The sequence below is a fragment of the Bos indicus genome, chromosome 18 (genome assembly GCF_029378745.1).
Source record: "Bos indicus isolate NIAB-ARS_2022 breed Sahiwal x Tharparkar chromosome 18, NIAB-ARS_B.indTharparkar_mat_pri_1.0, whole genome shotgun sequence".
NCBI classification, from domain to species: domain Eukaryota; kingdom Metazoa; phylum Chordata; class Mammalia; order Artiodactyla; family Bovidae; genus Bos; species Bos indicus.
The window spans coordinates 52,283,640-52,305,537 of NC_091777.1; the positions used below are offsets into that span (position 1 = coordinate 52,283,640).

At 53.9% G+C, this 21,898-nt stretch overlaps 1 protein-coding gene across 6 annotated transcripts; it reads right to left on the reverse strand.

Annotated features, from left to right (window-relative positions):
• Positions 1 to 2,218: 2,218 nt before the first annotated feature.
• On the reverse strand, positions 2,219 to 21,506 carry XRCC1 (X-ray repair cross complementing 1). 6 transcript variants are annotated; one of them, XM_070771171.1, is made up of 17 exons: positions 21,116 to 21,496; positions 20,072 to 20,164; positions 14,373 to 14,483; positions 8,787 to 8,945; positions 7,917 to 7,991; positions 7,715 to 7,820; positions 7,423 to 7,532; positions 7,236 to 7,341; positions 6,773 to 7,031; positions 6,445 to 6,561; positions 5,089 to 5,182; positions 4,812 to 4,947; positions 4,499 to 4,553; positions 4,265 to 4,404; positions 3,026 to 3,116; positions 2,534 to 2,609; positions 2,219 to 2,429 (listed from the first exon to the last, which is right to left on the reverse strand). In XM_070771171.1, exons 1-17 carry the CDS (start codon positions 21,164 to 21,166, stop codon positions 2,316 to 2,318), a joined length of 1,893 nt encoding a protein of 630 aa, XP_070627272.1. In that variant the 5' UTR covers positions 21,167 to 21,496; the 3' UTR covers positions 2,219 to 2,315. The 6 variants fall into 6 exon arrangements, 5 of the variants coding, with proteins under 5 accessions (XP_070627272.1, XP_070627271.1, XP_070627270.1 ...); XM_070771170.1 differs by having other exon boundaries at positions 7,236 to 7,347; positions 21,116 to 21,495; XM_070771169.1 differs by having other exon boundaries at positions 4,499 to 4,550; positions 7,236 to 7,532; positions 21,116 to 21,499.
• Between the last annotated feature and the right edge of the window lie 392 nt (positions 21,507 to 21,898).

Genomic DNA, 21,898 nt, shown 5'->3' on the forward strand with positions numbered 1-21,898 from the left:
CTGGAGATTCCACAAACCACCTTGCATTCCATCCTCCCCACCTTTCAGATCTGAGCTCAAACAATAGCTCCTCAAGGCCTAACTCTCAGACAGGACTGCGCACGCATGCAAACAAGGGGACAGCGTTGAGTCTGGGTGGGTTCCGTTTTCCTGACATGCTGATGCCCTGCTGCTCCTTGCGTGTTCCTGCCTTGCTTTTCCTCCGCCTGGAATGGTTCCCCAGACCCTCCCCTGCTTCTCCCGAGTCCCTGCCGATGGGTGAGTGCTCGGAGATGCCTTCCCCATGACCCTGTCACTCTCATCGCTGGATAACCCCACCCAGCTTTTTCTGCTCACACAGGGTTTATTGCCATGCTGCAAGACACTCGCCATCTCTGACCCCCAGCAGAATGTCAGCCCCATAAGAGCAGGGACTCATGTCTCATTTGGCACACCAGAGCCCCAGTGTATGGGTGTGCTTGGCACAGTAATGACCCCCCCAAAGACACCCACAGCCTAACCCCTGGAACCTGTGGATATGTTACATGGCAAAGGTGAATTAAGAGAACATAAGGGGGCTTCCCTGATGGCTCAGTGGTAAAGAATCCACCTGCCAATGCAGGAAACACATGTTCAACCCCTGACCTGGGAAGATCCCACAGGCCTCAGAGCAACTAAGCCTGGGCACCACAACTATTGAGCCCATGTGCCCCAACTGTTGAAGCTCACCCACCCTAGAGCCTGTGCTCAGCAATGAGAAGCCACCGCAATGAGAAGCCCGGGCAACTCAACTGGAGTAGTCCCCGCTTGGTGCAACAAGAGAAAAGCCCACACAGCAACGAAGACCTAGTACAGTCAGAAATAAATAAAAGATTTTAAAGACAGCATAAGGAAGAAAGGTTGCTAACGGGCTGACTTTAAAACCAGATTATCCCAGGTTATCCAGGTGGGCTCAGCATAATCCCAAGAAGTCAGTGTCAGAGTGATGCAGCGTGAGAACTCCACTGGCCGTTGCTGGCTTTGAAGATGGAAAGGGCACGGGTCATGGGCTGGAAGTTGGGAAAGATAAGGACGCAGATTCTCTCCCAGAGGCCCAGGAGGAGCAGAGCCCTGCCTGCGCCTTGATGGTTAGCCTGGCGAGACCCATTTTGGACCCCAAATCTAGGTTATAACCTTTAAGACACTAAGTTTGTGGTCATTTGCTCCTCAGCTCTGATCCTGCCCTTTGCCCTCCCTAGGATGAAGTTCGAGCTTCTAGGCTCCCGTCCACTGCACTGCAGGGCTGCCCTATCCTTCTGCTTTCTACAGTGAGGGAAGGCTCTCCATCGGCACTGTCCAGAGCAGCAGCCAGTGGGCACTGGAAGTGCGGCCAGTGTGGCTGAGGAAGTGAATTGTTCATTTCACTGTTGCCAAGTTTTTGTTTTTTGCCACACCGAATGGCATGCAGGATCTTAGTTCCCTGACCAGGGATTGAACCCATCTTCCCTGCAGTGGAATTGCATAGTCCTAACCACCGGACCACCAGGGAAGTCCTAAAGGTGGTTGTGTTTATTTTTTCGTACTTTTTTGGCTGTGCTACATGGCATGCTGGATCTCCCCCAACCAGGGATTGAACCCATGTCCCTGCATTGGGAGCATGGAGTCTTAACCACTGGACCACCAGATAAGTCCCCCATCCCACCCCCACCTTCTACCCTGATTCTCTAACACCCAGGTCAGTTCCCACCTTAAATATGGTGGAGCCTTAAAGGGGGTCTGGGATTTGTGGAGGGTGATTTAAATGCCCCTGCCCTAGCTCTCCCTCCCAAATGTGGTGACGTCAAAGCAGGCTGGAGATGGTTTCACAGCTACTTCTGAGAGCCCTGGAGAAAGGGAAATGTCCTTGGCCCAGGGGAACTGAGACTTCGAGGGAGGCCACCCCCTGAGCATCCCAGGACCCCCAGAGGGACAACCGAGATACGGGGATGGGGTCCGGGGATCCAAACCAGCTGAGCGGTGGTGCTGAGTGTCAGATTCCCAATCCCCTGCCACCTGCTGCCAAAGCGGGGAGGCACCAGGGACAGTAACAAGGAGCTCCTCCCCAACCAGGCCCCGGACAGAGAGCTCTTCCGCAGACTCCAGGACAGGAGCCATCAGGTGGCCCACAGACCCGGCCTTCAGAGGCGAGTGGAACTGAACCTGAGACAGAAAGCAGGGAGCCTGAAGGGGTTCTCAGAGGCGCGAGCGGAGGGGCAGCTGCTCCAAGCAAAGTCTCCTTTATTAAACTCGTGTGGGTGTGTGTGTATGCGTGCACGTATGTGCGTGTGTGTATGCGTTCATGTGTGTGCACACACATTTCACGCCTGGGGCACCACCCCGTAGAGCTGGTGGGGAAGTAACTTCTGCTTCTCGTTGCAACTGTAGATCCAGCGGGGGCGGACGAACACCAGGGAGGGGTTGTCCGTCAAGGCCTGCAAGGGGCGGGGGGCAGTGGCAGGAACGTGTCAGCCAGGAGGGGCTGGGGGATGTGCTGGGGCAGGCGGGGCCTCCCTCTCCCTGCCCCTCCAGCACTCACCTCCTCAAAGCTGGGGTCCCACTCCTGCGCGGTGATCACAAACTGGACCCGCTCACTCATGTAGTCCTCAAGCTCCCTGGCGGGAAACGCGAAGAGGCGGAGAATCGGTGCCCCTTCTCTTGACGCCCTCCTCCCCAACCACTCTGAGGCCGTCCTCTCTCCATGCCCACCCGTCGCCCCTGTGGGCCACCCGTGGGTCCCCCACTCCCACGTGCCAGGCTCGCCGTATCCATGAAACCGTCAGCTCCTGCCAGCACCAATCCTTTCATAAGGGCGGTGAGGAGCCTCACTTTAGAGAAGAGGAAATGGGGGTCAAGGGGTCGGGGGTGGGGAGTTTGGGGGTGTGGTGTGGGAAGCTATGCATCCAGGGCCCCAGCACAGCGAGCCGGGCTGGCACGGAGCTCCACAGCCTGTGTCGACCCTCAGGGTACATTCCTTCTCCATCTTCCCCATGACCTTTCACCCCCCCACCCCCCGCCCCTGGAGACTGACCCGTTGAAGGCTGTGACATAGCGGCTGAGCATCCGCCGCTCGTCCCCTGGGAACTCCCCGTAAAGGAAGAAGCGTTTGCCCTGGAAAAAGTCTGCAGGGGAGAGATGGGGCGGGGAGAGCCAACGTGAACCCCTGGAGTCCCGGAGTGCCAGCCAGGAGCCACGGGACACTCAGACTGGACAAGAAGGCAGGCGCAGCGGCTGGATGGGGTGAGGAATGTCCGTGGACACTCTGACTCAGAAGCCATCCCTGACAAGCAGTGGTTCTAGAGAGGCCTAACGGGGTTTTGTTTTACATTGATGGTAAAAGATACTCTTAGTGGCAATGTGTTTCTTACACCAGGTCAGTCAGTTCCTTAACTTGGTCTGGGTTGGAAATTTCACATCCTGCCACTTCCTCGACTGGCTGGCCCACTCCTTTTAACCAGTGCCTTCTCTGGCGCTGCCCTTCGGGGTGGCTCTTCGTTCCAGTTTAACATGATTTTCTGTTAAGTTGCCAAGGTCACGTTTGGGGCTTTGGAGGAGGATCAGAGTATGTTCCTGCCCATCACTTGTGAGGAGCCAGGTGGAAATGGCTTTTTCCGGTGGCCACAGACCCTCACCTCCACTCAGAGCCTCTGACTGTCCGGCTCTCCTTTCATTCTCTTTTGGCTGCGCCACGCCACACACGGGATCTTAGTTCCTTGACCAGGGATCAAACCTGAGCCCCCTGCACAGGAAACCTGGAGTGTTAACCACTGGACCACCTGGGGAGTCCCTCTCCTTTCATTCTTGACCAGAAGAGGCTCCGCCTGCCCCCACGTCTGGGGTGATGAATAGCAAGGCGGGTCCCAACAGAGATCGGTGCATCTGTATTCCCTGAGCCCCACCCCTCACCGACAAAGCTGAACCCGGGGGTGCAGCCGGGGTACCTGCAGATTCTTAAAGCCCCCGGGTTGGTCTTGAAGCCAAGGGAGTGGGAGGCCCCTGTTGTCAGGGAGTGAGAAGCTAAAGGGGGTCTGGCGGGGGGCTGGGCTGTGAGGGAGATGGTCACAGCGGAAGTCAGGACGGGACAGACAAGAAAGGATGCTGACAGGAAGGGAACAGGCCTGAGAGGATACGGAGGTGGCAAAGGTCAGGGAGGAGGACGAGGAGCCTGGGAGACAAGTCAGAGTGGGCAGCGGCCATCCCGGGGGGCCTGGGGCAAGTCACCTCAGACAAGTGACAGGGCAAACCCCACATCGGGAGGAGGGGTTCCTACCTGGGAGCTCGGGAACTGGCAGGTCGGGAGACTCCGGGGGGCCCTCGTGGTCCGTGTTCTCATCTGTGGATCCCGCGTACGGGTCCTCACCATTCTCCTCCTGACCAGGGGGCTGCCTTTCTTCCTTCTGCTCGGCCACCCTGGGGAGGCCAAGGAGGGTGGGGAAGGAGCGTGGAGACCGGCTCCCCCTCCACCCAAGGTCGGGGCCACCCCGACCACCCAGCCCCACCCTACCTTCTCAGCTCGTCCTCGGTGTCCCCAGAGTCTTCTGCCCCGTTGTCCTGTCCTTCTGTGAGCAGACGCTTAGTCGGCTTGAGGCCTCTACCTCCCAGCCTCACACCTGAGCACAGGTGGGGTGTCCCAACACCCAACTCAATCGGCCCCCAGATTCAGTTGGGGGTGAGGAGGCAGCCTCCCCCCCGCCCCCCAGATCCACTGTCTGGGATCCAGCCCCATCTCGCTGGACCCAGGAGCTCAGACTTGGAACTCCTTCCCCTTTTAGATGAGGGAGTCTGGGTCTTCAGCCGCTCCTCCCTCAGACTCTGACCTGACTGCTCCGCCTCAGTGTCGTCATTATCTTCCTGGGCCCCTGGTGAGGCTGGTTTGGTCTCTTCTGGGGTTGGGGGTCTCTGGGGTGAGCTAGGTCCTGCTGCCTGAGGGGGCTTGGCTTTGGTCTGGGGGCGCTGAAGAGGGAGGGTGGGTCAGGGAGGAGGGAAGGGGCAATGAGGGTGTGAGTGTGTGCCCGCAGGAGACAGGAGTAGAGAGTTTGGGGTACCATGTCCCCCCGACTCCACCCTCCCCCATGCCGGGCAGGGGACATGGACCTTTCGGGGAGCCTTGGGGGCTTCATTCCCACTGCCGCCGCTGTGAGAGCCCCCCTCGTCCTCGCTGCTCGAGCCTGACCCAGCCATGAGGTACCTGGGGGAGGGATTGGGCCTCAGACCAACAGCAGACATGTCCTCCAGGGGAGGTGGGGAGGGGGCTTAAGAAGCAGCAGGCACTGGAATTTACTATCAATAAACAAATCCTCAGGGTGCAGTTGTGGTCTCCCTCCTGGTCTGCCCCTTCTCCCAGCTCCAGAAGGGCCCCGTGGACCTTCAGCCACCCACACCATAGACCACAGCAATCCCTGGTTTCCCCTCCCTCTGAGGGAAGAAATGTCTCATTTCATAAACAAACAAAAGAAATCAGAAATAATTCTCTCCTTAAAGCATCAAAGTCAGTTTCTCATTAGAATGTCTACTGATTAAGGGGAAAATCTCAAAAGCAAATTCCCTATGTGCCAGGCACTGTTGCCAACACTTGACAGGTTCAGAGTCGCTGAATCCTGAAGCAGGTGCTATTTTTAGCCCCATTTTACAGATGAGGAAATGGAGGCCCAGAGAGATCGAGCGGCCCCAAATCCAGGGCAGAGTGCGCACGCAGCAGAAGCAAGTGAGCCTGCTGGCGGTGCTGCCCTGGCCCCCACGTTAAGACCCTTCTGCACGTGATATGGTTGTTTCCAGCCTGGTGACACCCTTTTCTGGTAAGTCACCCTCACTGTAGAGCCCTGGCTCGTGGGAAGACTCAGAAGGCTTACAGTGGTGGGGCCTTCCCTGGTGGTCCAGGGGCTCAGACTGCTAAGGGAGCCCCTCCTCCCGACAGACGCCAGGCTGACCCAGCCTCGGCTCCTGCCTCTGCTCAGCCTGGCAAACCTCTTCTCCTCCTTGAAGAACCCTGGCTCACTGCCATTGTCCCTGTGGGCCCTCCAAAGTATTTCACAATAAGTCTGGCCCCTCATCAAAGTCACAGGCTCTCAAAAGGAGGGACCGATGTCTGGGGTCCAGCGGTGGGCAGCCCAGCCTGACACCGCACAGGGGTTTCAGATGAATGAATGTCAACAGGTCCCAACACTTCATTCTCCACCCTGAGCCTTTGTGAACGCTGTTTCTCCAGCCTGCAGCCTTTTCCCTTGCTAAGCAGACTTCCCAGAGCCCTCCTGGGACCCCTGGGGACGCCCTCCCTCTCCTCCCCATCTCCCAGCCCTGCCCCTCCTCCTCTGGGAAGTCGGCTGACTCCGGGCTGGCAGGCCACAGCCTCATTTCTCCCCAGATGCCTGGCGCTGCCCGGCACGGGGATGAGGGGCAGGGTTGGGGTGTGCGTGTGCGTGTGTAAACCACACGTGTGCAGAGAGGCCTCACCTCCGCGAGGGCAGCCGCCGCCGCATGCGGTGACAATCCAGCACCCACTCTTTGCGCACGATTCGGCCTCCGAGGCCGAGGACCTGGCTGTACTTGGGGGTGTTGGCAAAGGCGCAGCTGGTGGGGAGCAGAATGGAGGGCGGTCTGAGCGGCAAAGGCAAAGAGACAAGGGGCACGGGAGAGAGACAGAGGGGCGGAGGGAGGAAAAGAAAGAGAACAAGAGGCAGAGGATACAGAGAGGCGAGGTGACAGAGAGAGAGCAGGACGGAGCAGATGGAAAAGTCGGAGAAGGGGCAGCGGGGAGTGACGGGAGGGGACGCGGGCCTACATGAGGTGCGTGCTGTCTGGAGTCCAGTCCGGTCGATACTTGGCCCCCAGCTCAAGGGCCTTGTCCCGGAGCTCCGAGCGGAAGGGGTTCTGGAAGCCACTCAGCACCACCACCACACCCTGGAGGATCTTCCCCAGCTCCTGCGGGCCTGCGCGGGGGGCCTTGGGCTCAGCGCCTTCTCCTCGGGGCTTCCCTGGTGCTGCCCCTCGTGCTGGGGCAGGGGTGCGGGGAGTGGCTGGGGTACGGGCAGGAGCTGGCACTGGGGAAGCCAGAGAGTGGATTCAGTTAGAAAATGTAGGGCTACACCCCCCCCCTCCTCTTTCACACCCAGGAGTTCAGGCTCCCAGCACCTCCTCTCTCAGACCCAGGAGTTCAGACCCCCAGGCCCTCTTCCCTCAGACCCAGGATCCCCGCCCCTCCACCCTCGGACCCTCTGTGGGAACAAGGAATCCAGTTTGCTCACATTTGGGTCTTTTGAGGGCAGGGAGTGAGGGCTGAGCTGATGGTTTGCTGGGGGTCTTCTTTTCTTCTTGGTTTAAATCCAGCTTCCTCTTGCCTTTGGGGGACTCCTGAGGCTTAGGGGGTGGGTTGTGCTGAGGCCTCCAGCTCCTCTCCTCCTTTTCTGCTCCCCCAGGGTCTGGTGATCTCACCTTGAAGGTGCTGCCTGCTGCCTTGGAGGCCGGGGAGGCTGAGGAGGCGGCGCTGGAGGCCTGCAGTGTAGCCGCTGCATAGCTGGGTCCTGCCGGGTCACTGGCTGCCACTGCAGAGGGGGAGAGTGGATCCAGGATGAGGGGGCTGGACCCTCAGGCCTTCTGGGTCACAAAGTGTTGTTCCAAAGACCCAGCAGTGACCAAGGGTCCAGGCCCCAGCCCCCACTCCCTCAGGCCCAGGATCCAGGCCCCCAGCCTTTACTTGCTCAGGACCCAGGCTTTCCGTCCTCACCTGGGGGTGTCTTGTTGATACGACTGAAGAAGAGAGCCCCAGGTTTCAGGGAGCTAGCACTCTCATCCTCCTCCTTCACACGGAACTGGCCGAGCTTGGTCACCTTCTAAGGTCCCACAAGGTCAGTGCAGTGGGAGGGCTGTTGGCAGGTGAGGGTGAAGAGGTGGGGAGAAGGCTCTGGGCAGGGGCAGGCAGAGCTTACCTGGGATGAGACCTCGGCCTCGTCTTTGTCTGGGGGGCTGTGAAACCGTACAAAACTCAGGCCATAGGGGGCATCCTGGGAGAGGAAGGGTGGGAGTCAGGGAGTCTGGCCAAGGACAAAGGCTTGGCCCCCATCCCTTTCGTTTAGAGAAACCCCTTCCTGACTCTTTCCCTCCAATGGATACACACATCTGGGGAGCTGCCTGGTTGATCATGACAAGGATAATAACCACAAGCTGTCACTGAACCCTAACTTGGGGTCAGGTTCAGCACAAAGCCCTTTACATGCTCAGCCCTTGAGCCTCAGAGCAACTGCCAAAGGCTGCAGGGTGTCTAGGCAAATCCACCCTGCCTGCCAATTTCCTGCCCAAGGAATGGGAAGGAGGGCCGCGTGCCACTTCCGTGAGTCAGAAATGCTCCCGGCTCTTTCCTCCTCTGCTGGATGGATGCAGAACCATGAGATGGAAGGATCCTGGATCCCAGGATGGCCAGAAAGGTGAAGTCACTAGCCTGAGATCACAGAGCTAAGGAGTGCAGCAGCCAGGTTTTAAACCAGCGTTCTGACTCCAGATCTCACGATGCTAACTCTGAGGCCCCGCTCTAAGAAGCCACACATCTCCCACAAGTCAGCAGATCCCCCTCCCAATTCTCGTGAGACCTTGCAGGTCACCCTTCCCAATCTCCCTGCAGGAAGCCAAGATTCCTATATGGGGAGGCCGGAAAGCCAATTTCAGAGAACGCAGGGGCCCAGCCTCCTTGTAATTCCCCGGGGAGGCGGACTGTCCGGCCCTCCCAGCCCTCGGGGACTCAGTATCAGCCTCTCGCCTCTCCCGTGGTGCGGGACCAAGGACCCCGCTCCCACCCTGGGTACCTTGCTGTAGGGCTGGCTGCAGACAATTTTGACTCGGTCCCAGCGCTTCTCTGCTGCTGCCCGGACCAGCTTGTCAGGCCCAAAGATACGAACGCGGTTGGAGTTTGAGCCACTGCGACTCTCGGCAGGGGACATGAAAGACGAGGTGACCAGAAGGACCTGGGAAAAGGCAGAGTGGCTAAGGACCAGGCCTGGCTGGTGGCAATGACACCTCCTAGGGAATGGAAGAGCGCAGGGGCCTGAGCAGAGACTAGGGGGTCTCCAGACCCAGCTCTACCTCAGCGCTCAAGGCTTTCAGACGCTTCTCTTCTTCCTGGGTGTCCTGTCGGTCATCCCTGACACAGGCCCCAGAGGGATCCTTCTACTCCCAGACCTGAACCACCCTTCTCTAAATTCCTCCAGAGTCTTCCATATCTGGACGTGCAGAGGGCTGCACAGCCTTGGGAACCCTCCCAGATCGGCAGGCCCCAGCAGAGGATATTCACAATGACTTTTCAGAAATGCACAACTGAGGGAGCAGAAGGGAAGTGTTAGGGCCCGAAGGAACAGCCCAGAAACCAAAGAGTAGGGGAGACACACCCACTATTAATTGACTGTCTCTGGACTTCCCTGGCGGCCCAGTGGCTAAGACTGCATTCCCAATGCAGGGGGCCTGGGTTTGATCCCTGGTCAGGGAACTGGATCCCACGTACTGTAATGAAGACTGAAGATCTTAGTGTGTCATGACTAAGACCTGGCACAGCCAAACAAATAAATTAATCAATTTAAAAAATTTTTTGACTGTTTCTCAGTTCAGACCCATCTTTGAAAAATAAAAAAATCAAATATATAAAATAATAAAGGAATATAATGGAAAAATCAAAAAGAAGAAAAAATTTAAAAAACTTTTTTTTATATTAAAAAAAAATTCCACACTGGTGTCTCAGCTCTGGGATGCTGGAGACATTTCTAATTGACAGCTGCTCCTTGTCAGTCTCCGCCAGCAGGGGGAGCTAGAGAGAGAGAGAGAGAGCGGCTGCAAGGCTGAAGAAGGGAGGTGGATTCTTGCAGATCAGGTGGGCAGCATCTCAGGTGTGCTTTGCTGCCGCTTGTGCAGCAGTTCTTCCCGGGAGGTTGGGGGTGGGGGGTGGGTGGGGGGAGTTGCACAAGTGAATTCAGTTTGCAGCATCCCAGGACCTGCAGAACTAGCCTCACCGCACATTCTCAGGGTAGACCAGAACCAGCTAGGGATCACCCCCTCCTCAGGATCTGAGTTTCAGCCCCAAGGGTTCACCTCCAAGCTTCAAAACACCCACATTTCAACAATTCCAACCTCTTCCTTTTGTTCCTCCAACCCTAAGGGTGGTGGCTGCTCCCAGCAGTTGCTTCTGTGTTCTACCTGTGTCTTCTGGCCTCTTTAGTTCAATACTTAGTTACTAATTCTTTATATTAATTCTCTCTGTTAAACTAACTGGTGTGATTTCTGCCTCCTGGTGGGACCCTGACTGATACAGTGGGTGGCACTCATGTTGGTGTCTGCCTTGTTACTGACTTCAGGTGACACACAGCCTGATTGAATCAAAGGGTTCTACACGGCAGGAATACTTTGGCCACCTGATAGAAACAGCCAACTCGGTGGAAAAGACCTTGATGCTGGGAAAGACTGAGGGCAAGTGGAGAAGTGGGTGACAGAGGATGAGGTGGTTGGATGGCATCACCAACTCAATGGAAAAGAGTTTGAGCAATCTCTGGGAGACAGTGAAGAACAGGGAAGCCTGGAGTGCCGCAGTCCATAGGGTTGAAAAGAGTCAGAAGGGATTTAGTGACTGAACAACAACGTGATGTGAACAGGGAGAACAGGGAGTTCAAAGCATGAGCTCCAACTCAGGAAGAAAGGCATCTTTAATTGCCCCAAAGATGGTTGATTTTATGTAAAATTTTAAACAAGGAGGCCATTAGACTGGGTGACTCTAACGCCTTAGGTAGCTTCAGTAAATCAATCAAAATTTAAGCAAGAGTCGATGAACTCAAACATAAGAAAATGTAATCAACTAATCATGAACAGCCAAGTCCCTTGATTTTCCCAAGTAAGGCAATCGTTTAAGCTCCAGGGAGGTGGGGTGGACTGGGACATTGGGACCGACACACGTATCCTCCTGATACCCTTTCGGGCAGAGATGGCTGATGAGATCCTTCTGTACAGCGCAGGGCGCTGCACTCAGGGCTCTGTGCTGACCTCAATGGGGAGGAAATCCAGGAGGGAGGGGATATGTGTGCACGTGCAGCTGATTCACTTTGCTGCACAGTGGAGACTAACACAACATTGGAAAGGAACTGTAGCCCAATAAAAATGATTAATTTAAAAAGTTCACGCTCAAGCCAATTACATAATTGCTCTGCTCTGCTTTCCTGTTTTCGCTCTAAAAACCTTTGTCCTAGCCCACCCACAAAGCACCTCTAATAATTTTTTAGTTTTGGCTACCTAGTTTTTGATTCAAGTTGTCGGCTTAAATAAACTCTTTAAAACATAACGTGCCATCAATTTGCCTTTTCGCACCTTATAAAACCTTTATTTTATTATTGTTATTTTTCATCACACTGCACAGCCTGTGGGATTTTAGTTCCCCAACCAGAGATGGATTGAATCTGGGCCCCTGGCAATGACAGTGGCATCGTAAACACTGGGCCGCCGCATGTGCATGCTAACTAAGTCACTTCACTCATGTCCGACTCTTCGTGATCCTATGGACCGTAGCCTTCCAGGCTCCTCTGCCCATGGGACTCTCCAGGCAAGAATACTGGAGTGGGTTGCCATGCCCTCCTATCCTAACCACTGGACCACCAGGGAATCCCCTAGAACCTTTAGAATAAGAATGTGTGTTCAAGGAAAACCTCACTGGTTGGAATGTACCTTGCATGATGGAAAAAGTACTTGATAAAATTCAACACACATATTCATTTAAAAGACTGGCAGGACCTCACTGGTGGTCCAGTGGCTAGGACTCTGCACTTCCAATGCAAGGAGCCTGGGTTTGATCCCTGGTCAAGGAACTAGATCCTGCATGCCACATATGACCACAACTAAGACCTGGCCCAGCGACATAAATAAAGACTGGCAACATCAAGTATAAATAAGGGTGTGGAGCCCATAGACTGCTGAAGGGAATGTAAAACGGAATAAGCCACTCCGGAAAACTATCCATTTCTAATAAGGCTGCAGAAGGAAATGGCAACCCACTCCAGTGTTCTTGCCTGGAGAATCCCATGGACAGAGGAACCTAGCAGGCTACAGTCCACGGGGTTGCAAGAGTCGGACACGACTTTAGTGACTAAACCACCACAATACTAGAAGCTGTAGTCTGGGCTTCCCTGGTGGCTCAGATGGTAAAGCGTCTGTCTGCAGTGCAGGAGACCTGGCTTTGATCCTTGGGTCAAGAAGATCCCCTGGAGAAGGAAATGGCAGCCCACTCCAGTATTCTTGCCTAGAAAATCCCATGGACTGCGAAGCCTGGTAGGCTACCGTCCATGGGGTCGCAAAGAGTCGGACATGACTGAGCGACTTCACTTTCACTTTTCCAATAAGGTTAAAACAGAGATCTACCTGAAGACACTGCAATTCAACTCTTTTAAGTATTTACCCCAAAGAGATCTCTATCCAGAGGCTTGTACAAGAAGGTTCACAGCAGTTGTGTTCATAATAATCAAAAAGTGGCGGGGAGTTCCCTGGCGGTCTAGTGTTGAGGGGACTTTGCACTTTCACTCCTTTGCACTTTGCACTCCTGGGGTCTGCGTTCAATCCCTGCCTGGAGAACTAAGATCCTGAAAGCCGCGAGGTGCGGACAAAAATAGCCACCAAAAAGTGGCCACAGTCCAGAGGCCCGTCAACAAGAGAATGGAGGAACACGTTGAGATCTCCGCTTCCAGTGAAACTTCTCAGCAATAAGGCGGAACAGGCCGCTAACCTACACACAATATGTTAGACCCTCAAAAACCAGTATAGAGCAAAAGAAGCCAGCCACACACACAGAAATACCTGAAGACCGCATACTGTAACGCCACTTATATGTAATTCTAGGAAAGGCAAAACTAGTCTGCAGTGACAGAAAAGAGGTGTGGCGGCCTGAGCTGAGGGTGGGAGAAGTGACCCAAGTGACACGAGGGAGCTTGCAGGTAGGCCGGTGATGCTCTGTGTCATTTTTCTTTTCTTTTTTTTGGGGCACACTCCAAAGTATGTGGGGCCTTAGTTCCCCAACCAGGGATCGAACCCAGGACTTCTGCAATGGAAGGCAGAGTCTGAACTGCTGGAACACCAGGGAAGTCCAGTGTTTTATGTCTTGATCTGGGGGATGGTTACCCAGGTATGTACATCTGTCAGAACGATGACCTGTGAGTTTTATTATACGCAAAATATACTTCAATTAAAAACAATTTCTCACTGCGAGGAAAAAACCATTTCTTGTAGAAAACAGATTCATTCACTTAAAATTATAAACTCTCTTTTTCACAATATGTTTGCTGCTGCTGCTGCTGCTAAGTGGCTTCAGTCGTGACCGACTCTGTGCGACCCCATAGACGGCAGCCCACCAGGCTCCCCCGTCCCTGGGATTCTCCAGGCAAGAATACTGGAGTGGGTTGCCATTTCCCTCTCCAATGCATGAAAATGAAAAGTGAAAGGGAAGTCACTCAGTCGTGTTCGACTCTTAGCGACCCCATGGACTGCAGCCCACCAGGCTTCTCCATCCACGGGATTTTCCAGGCAAGAGTACTGGAGTGGGGTGCCATTGCCTTCTCCCACAATATGTTTATTTTTCCCCAAAACATTTGGCTGATTCACCAGCTGGCTCATTATGATCTCCCCAGTCCTGCTTGCATTAATTTAACTCATTTAAAAAAAAGGGATTGGGTCAACATTTAAAATATTCGTAATACAGCAAGAGACGCATACACTTTTGTCACGAATCAAGTAGCTCACAGAGGCGCCCCAAGCAATTTGGAATGTCAATTTGCTGGGACATCTTGGAGAAGTTCTGGGACCAGATAAAAGCAGTTTTGCTCTCAAGCAGGGAAAGGGAAAGTGTTAGTTGCTCCGTCCTGTCCGACTCTCTGCGACCCTATGGACTGTAACCTGCCAGGCTCCTCTGTCCATAGGATTCTCCAAGCAGGAACACTGGAGTGGGTTGCCATTCCCTTCTCCAGTGGATCTTCCTGATCCAGGGATTGAACCTGGGTCTCCTGCATTGCAGGCAGATTCTTTACCACTCAGCCCCCTGGGAAGCCCAAGAATACTGGAGTGGGTTGCCATGCCCTCCTCCAGGATATCTTCTCGACCCAGAGATTGAACCTGGGCCTCCTGCATTGCAGGCAGATTCTTTACCAGCTGAGCCACTAAGATGCCTGCGTCGTAAAACACAGAGGTGCCTTTGGTTCTTTCTGCAACTGTGATGCCGTTTTGGCACACAGCTTATCACCTGGGTTGGCTCTTTATCTCTTTGAGCCCTGGGCTCCTCTGAAGGGCTGAGGTGGCCCAGGGGCTAGGAAACCCTGGGGTGGCAATGGGGGCATCTGGGGCAGGGATCAGTGGGGGGCACACCTCAAGGCCCAGCTCACCTCATAGTCCTGCTCCCCGGCACCTCCGGCCGAGCTGCCCACCAGTACCTCCACGAAGGCCGAGCCGTCATTCCCGATGTCCACGCTGTGGATCTGTTCCTCCTTCTCCAACTGCAGGGGAGGCAAGGCCCAGGTCAGTGCCGCTCTGTCCCACGCCCCACCTGGCTTCCCTGTGGGACCTCAGAAGATGGACGACCCCCATCCGGGCCACCTTGTCTCGTTGCCAAGTCAACTCAGTGACAGAGGGAGCAGGGCTGCAGGCTGCCACCGTGTCCCCTGTACACAGCACAGGATGTGGAGTCAGAGTTGGAAAACAGACGCTGACCGATTGTCTACAACCCGGCACCCACGTTGCCGGCTCCACCAGATTCTGCCTGACCGGCTTCTGACCCGGCACCACGGAGCTCTCCTTGGCGGTGCCATGCAGACAAAGGGCACACCAGTTGCCCCTGCCAGCAATCACACAGGATCCCATGGATGCTCCGAGGGTAGGGGCCTGGTCTGGTTTGGCTCACCACGGACTCTGGGTTTGAGTCCCATCTCTGCCACTCCCTAGCTATAGGGCCTTGTCAGCTCAGCTCTTGGAGCCTCAGTTTCCTCATCTGTAAAGTGGGGATGATCACCCTATGTAGGATTATGCACATAAATACCACATTCACAGGGCATGGCATACAGCAGGCACCCTGTAGCTACCAGTCAGGAAGTGTTATTAGTCACTGCTCAATGATTATTTGTTAAAAAAAGGAAAGAACTGAATTTCCCTGGTGGCTCGGGGGATAAGAGTCCGCTTGCCAGTGTAGGGGTTTGACCCCTGGCTCGGGAAGATTCCACATGCCACAGAGCAACTAAGCCCATGAGCCAAAACTACTGAGCCTGTGCTCTAGAGCCCATGAGGTGCAACTGCTGACCCATGTGCCGTAACTACTGAAGCCTGTGTCCCGTGCTCCGAAACAAGAGAAGCCGCTGCAATGAGAAGCCCACTCACTGCAACTAGAGAGTAGCCCCTGCTGGATGCAACTAGAGGAAGGCCACGCTAAAGCAGTGAAGACCCGGCACGGCCAAAAACAAGAACTGACTGTAGGAGGTCTTCCCCCAAAGTCTCTGACAGTCCCATCTGACGTAAACGCATAGAAAGTCATGTGGGCGTGGAGGCAGCTACAGGGGCTGAAGCAATCTCCTACTTTCTATCCTGGGGCTTTTAATATTATTATTTATTTATTTGGCTAACTTGGGTCTCAGTTGCGACACTGGGGATCTTCATTGTAGGATCCTTTGTTTGGATGACCGAGTTTAGTTACTCCAAGGCACATGGGATCTTAGATCCCGGACTAGGGATCACACCTGTAGCCCCTGTATTGCAAGGATTCCTAACCACTGGACCACCTGGAAAGTTTCTGGGGTTGTTTGATTTGGCTCACAGAATTAGAAGTGACTGTGATACCCCAAAAGTTCCTAGTCCACCGCCCCACACAGCCAGGAACATGTGATGGCCCAATTTGCAATGTCACCTCCCAGCTGGGAGGTGGCCTGGAGACTCTGCTGGCACCCTGCTACAGACAGGAACGTCCCTACATCGGAGGAAGGAGCCTGGGCTTGTGAGGAGGCCAGCCCGAGTTCAAATCCAGCCCTGCCACTGCCAAGCTGTGCAGTTCTGGGTGACATAAAACCTCTCTGAGCTGCAGTTTCCTCATGAGTGAAGGGGGGGCTCCCCACTTCTGAAAGGAGTTGACGGGACACGGAATGCTAATCATTGCAACGCACAGCCACTGTGGCCGCACCTAAGTGTAAACAGTGTGGCAGCCCTGTAGTACCTGTAAGACCGCCGACACCTCTGGGAGCCAGGATCTATCTTTATCTCCACTTCATAGGCGAGCCACTGAGACAGGAAGCAGCTGTGTAACTTACCAGATGTCATGAGGCTGGGCTAAAGCCAGTGACAGCTGGGCTGCGTTCCTTCTAGACATTCTGGGGAAGAATCGTTCCCTCATCTTGTCTGAGCTTCTAGAGCCCCCTGCCCTCCTTGGTGGTGGCCCCTTCCTCCAGCTCCAGAGCCAGCAGTGGCATCGCTCCAGCCTCTGCTTCCATCCCCACAGCTCCTCTCTGGTTCTCCTGTCTCCCTCCTTCCCTGATAAGGACCCTTGTGATGACACTGCTTCCCCCCAATTCATCCAGGCCCATCCCCCCTCCTTGAGATCCTTACAGGGACTTCTCTGGTGGTGCAGTGGCTAACACTCTGCCCTCCCAATGCAGAGGGTCTGGGTTTGAACCCTGGTCGGGGAACCACATCCTACAAGCTGCAGCTAAGAGGTCACAGGCTCCAGCTAAAGGACTGCGCACACCACAACGAAGACGGAAGATCCCGCACGCCCCAGCTAAGACTCAATGCCGCCAAATAAGTATTTTTTAAATATGCTCACAAAGTCTCTTTCTCCATGTAAAGGACACATGCATAGGTTCTGGGGATTAGGATGCAGACAACTTTGTGTGTGTGCACACTCAGCTGGCCAGTCATGTCCAGCTCTTTGCCACCCCAGGGACTGTAGCCCACTGGGCTCCTCTGTCCATGCAACGTCCCTGGCAAGAATACTGGAGTGGGTTGCTCTTTCCCTCTCCAGGGGATCTTCCCAACCCAGGGATTGAACCTGTGTTTCCTGCATGAGCAGGCAGATTCTTTACCACTGAGTCACCAGCGAAGACTGTGACACCTTTAGGGGGCTGTTATTCTGTCTACCACGCTGAGCAAAGCTCTTCCTGGGCCGGGCATCACTGAATCCTCAAGACCACACTGGGAGGAAGGGTCAGTTAACTCCCCCAGCCTTACGGATGGGGAAACCGAGATGCAGACAGGAAAATCAATGCCTCACGTGTCACACACAGGTAATGACCGGCAGAGAAATTCAGACCAACTGCCAGACTACACGCCAACAGTGCTTTCCAACTCCACAGTTTCAATCCTTGTGGTAAAACCTCAACATCTTGGAACTTGCTTGGTGGTCCAGGGGCTGAGACTCCCACCCTCCCAACACAGGGGACCCAAGTTCCATCCCTGGTCAGGGAACTACATCCCACATCCCACAACTAAAGGATACTGCACGCCACCAGTAAGACCCAACTCAGCCAAATAAGTAAATAATATATATATTTTTAAAGTCAAAAAACTCCTTGCCACCGCCTCCTCTCCCACTGGAGACATTCCTCATTCCTCCTGACTGTAACATCCTCCCCAGCGCTCGTCATCGGACATACGTTTGACTTACTGATCTGTCAGTCTTCCCTTGCAAATATAAAATCTCCACAGGTCAGATGTTTGTCTTGGGATGTCTGCGGCACTATGTGCCTACAACAGCGCTGGGCCTGCAGAAGGCGCTGCGATGAATGAAGCCACAAATGAATCCATCCACCCTCAAGTCTCCAGGGCCTGTCTCTGCGCTGACAACTCTTACAGCTCTGTCTCCAGCTCCAGGCCCAATCCCTAACTGTCCCTTGGATACTGTTCCTTGTGTGTCCCAAAGCCACGGCAAAGCTGGCATCCAACCAGCGGATGACCTTCTCAGGCTGCCCCCCGGCTCTACGTCCTGCCATGTCCCCGTCGGTCTCCCAGGCCAGAGAAGCCTGAGCCTCGTCTGGCTCCTCTGGCTCTCTCACTCCCCACTTCCTGTCTCTTGCTCCCACTGCAACAGTGGTACAGAATTAAACGAGATGTTCCTGATCATAAAAGAGCCCAGCAAGATCATCCAGTAATACACACGTGAATCCCCCGCTTTACACAAACACCTGCATGGTGACACAGCACTTCTGAAAACATTATGTCACCACATTTTCACGGTAACCCTGGGCTCCCATCACATTATCTTCCATGGACAGATGAGAAAACAGCTTCTGAGAAATGAAACCATTTGCCTGAGGTCACAGGGAGAGTAAGAGGGAGAGATGGGGACTTGAATTCCACCTGAGATTAACTTGTCAGCCACCTGCATCTCTCTCTCAGTTGAAAATACTGGCTCTAGGCAAATTGTATAACCTCTCTGGGCCTAGCTTCTTCATCATACAAGGGGATAATAATAGATTGGAGGTGATGGGATTTTTATAAGGATTCAATGAACTAACCCATATGAGGCATTTAGAATGGTAACTGCCAGGGTTTTTTTTTCTGGGGTGGGGGGCATTTTCCCAAGTTGGGCATTGAACCTGGGCCTCGTGGCATGGAGTGGAATCCTAAGCACTGGCCCACCAGGGTATTCCCAAACAGTAGTAACTCTGAATAAACCATTAGCTCTCATAATTCTGACTATACTACCTTAGGGAACTATGAAATATTAAAAGTCCAAAAATAACTCACAAAATCTTGTGACTTTGAGTATAATTCCTGGGAGGAGAATTCTTAGCTTCTCTCTAATTTGCAAAAAGGTTTATGAACCAAAACATTTGCAGAGCCACAGGGTAAGACATACGATAATATATTTAACACAATCTGGTAGGCCTTGTCCCCAGCATCACTCCCCAAACACCCTGACATTGGAGGGATGAATGCGGCCAAAATCAAGAAGTGGAGGACTTCCCTGGTGGTCCAGTGGTTAATAATCCATGCCTCCAACGGGGCAGGGGGCTGGGGGCAGGTTCAATACGCAGCTGAGGAACTAAGGCTCCAAAGTGTCATGTGGTGTGGCCAAAAATTAAAAAAAGAAAAAGACAGTGACTTCCCAGGAGGTTCAGTAGATACGACTCCATGCTCCCAATGCAGGGCGCCCAGGTTCCCAACCCTGGCCAGGTAACTAGATCCCACATGCCATAACTAAGACCCAACGCAGCCAAATATGAATCAATATAAAAGAGAAAAGAAGTCAACATATGGACACAAAGAAACAAGAAAAAGGTGTCTAGAGCACCCACACTGGGTTCAGCTCTCAGCACCGCCATGTATGAGGGGTGATAACAGCTCCAACACCACCCGACTCCCTGCAGAGCCAGATCACGCAGGGCAACCCCCAAGCAGCCCCTGGGAACACGCTAGCTCGCTTCTCCCACCAGTTCCTTATGCCTGATGGGAAGAGCCTGTTGGGAAGTCTGTCACCATCCTGGGTCAAGCTCCCCTTTTCCCTTTGCTCCCTCCAACTTCACCAAGCTCGTACCAAAGCACTCTGCACTCCACAATGGTCACTAAGACTGGCCACTTCACTTTGGCCCTTCCCAGGCCTCAGTTTCCCCATCTTTAAAATGCGGTTGATTGCCTTAGATGATATGAGACACCTTCCAGTCCTAAGCTCAGGGCCTTGAGAAGGCAGAATGCGTGGCAATGGTTTACTCTCTTCCAACTGAGGATGATAAGGCTCTGAAAAGAGCAGCAACCTGCCTGGACCACACACGGATTCACTCCTGGCCTAGTCCTTGCATCACCCATCTCCTCTGCTAAGGGCACAGGGACACTGCTCATTGTCAGATGAGGTGGTGGGGACCAAAGAGACAGTGCCTCAGCTCACTGCCAGTTAACTCCAGAGGAGAGTCCGGACCCTGGACCTCCAGCTTTCTATTAAGGAGATGGAGGGAGGGAGACTTCTCTGGGGGTCCAGTAGTTAAGACTCTGAGCTTCCAGGGCAGGGGGCTCCAGTTTCGTTCCTGGTGAGAGAACTAAGATCCCACATGCCACCCAGCAGAGAGGGGGGAAAAAAAAAAAGATGGTAGGGGGCAACTGGCAGAATCACCTGGAGCACCACAGAGATGGTCTTCTCACCCGCCTTGGCTGCCCGCCATTTACGGTAAGTGTCTGCCTTGAGAAGGTTTTCTGCACAGTAGGTCTGGAGAGAAGAGTAGAAAAGTGAACGTTAGGGTTCAGAGGTGAGAGCTATGTCCCCAGCTCTCAGATTAGTCTGAGAGTTCTCTCAAGCCCTCTGATATCACCGAGGTTTCAGTTTCTTTATTAATCCCCCCACACTCTGGGGTTTCAGGAAGAATGGATACATGTATATGTATGTGTGAGTCCCTTTGCTGTTCACCTGAAACTTACAACATTGTTATCTGGCTGTACCCCAATACAAAACCTTCTAGTGTTAAAATAATAAATCCGCCCACACTCTACCTCGAGTCCCCTCCAACATTCTCCCCTAGAAATTCACCTCTGCTCCTTCCCAGGAAGCAAAACACCCTCCTTTTCTCTCAGCAAATTCCTCTATCCACATCTCTCCAGAATTCCCTATGGCCTCCCAGAAATTCTCCCATGACCCTCCTAGAATTCCACAAAGTCCCCTTTGTGAATGGAAAACCAAAATGAAGTCCGTATTGCTAAAAGTGTTCTCTAAAATTGACCGGGGGGCCACTGAGGAATTCTGACCAAGCAGGTCGCAGCTACAGTGGAATCTGACCTTTTGACCACTTATTGTATTCACACAGGCATCCAGAATATGTGCCAGAACCTCAACGTACGTGTCAGACCCTTACCCTCTGGTAACTCAGGACTGCTTCTTCTTTAAAGCCAAATATTTCTTTCCGTGTATCACAGTCAATTAGAATTCTCTCCACACGACTTTAACAACCTGCTGACCTCTGTCCTCACAAGCCCGATTCCCTCTGCCAACACTCCGTTTACCGGAACCTGTCTCCCAAACTGCAATTCTTAAAGACCCCAATAAAGCTCTTTCTTAGCACCCCGCATACGGAATATTTTTCAACACCTGTGAGACTCCAAAAGTTCTCGAGCCCGCTGACGAATTCCTTTACTACTTCCACCCTCCCCCACGCCAGTCCCTCACCGAGTCCTGGCTACTGCAGGACACCACATGGCGGAGGCGGATCTCCGGCATGTCAACGTCGTGTGGGCTTCGCCTGACCCAAGAGATGCACGAAGGTCTGAGTTTGGGGGGCTCACAGGGGGTGCGCCCCGGGCGGCCTTTACTGCGCAAGCGCAGGAAGCTCGGGCCTTTCAAACCGCGGCGCGCCGGCGGTTACGTCACTAGTGCGCATGCCTAGTTCATCTCTCCGGAGAGCAGTGAGAGGCGCCGAGTTCCCTAGCAACGCGCTTTTCCCGCCTCGCTCTGGCCAACCGCTCTCTCGCCCCTCCTCCCGGTCACTTCCTAGCAACCGGCTTGGCCCGCAGGATTGGTCCCCAGCAGAAATTCGCCATCCTCAGCGCCCCAACTGAAGCCTGAAAAACAAGAGGCCGGCAATCTTGAGTGGATTTTTTCAGGAAGCCGGGAGCCTACCGCAACAGGATCCCCTCCATGGCTGGCTGGCTGGCTACCCTCCCCACGCCCAACACACACAGACACACACGGACACACACACACACACACACACACACACACACGAGAAAATCTCTGATCCCTGAAGGTCAGGCCTGAGGCAGAGACAGTGTGTGCTGCTGCTACTGCTGCTAAGTCGCTTCAGTCGTGTCCGACTCTGTGCGACCCCATAGACATCAGCCCACCAGGCTCTGCCGTCCCTGGGACAGTGTGTAAAGGGCCTCAATAAAACACAAAGTATGTGCTCGAGCCAGACACACACCCAGCCTTGACTGCTTACAACCATGCGTCACT

Coding starts and splice junctions, on each gene's coding strand:
- XRCC1 (XM_070771168.1), bottom strand. CDS start 21,166: ATGCCGGAGATCCGCCTCCGCCATGTGGTGTCCTGCAGTAGCCAGGAC. Junction 7,821..7,916: donor AGGCCGAGGTCTCATCCCAG/GTAAGCTCTGCC, acceptor GTGGGACCTTAG/AAGGTGACCAAGCTCGGCCA. Junction 2,610..3,025: donor TATGTCACAGCCTTCAACGG/GTCAGTCTCCAG, acceptor GTTTCCCGCCAG/GGAGCTTGAGGACTACATGA.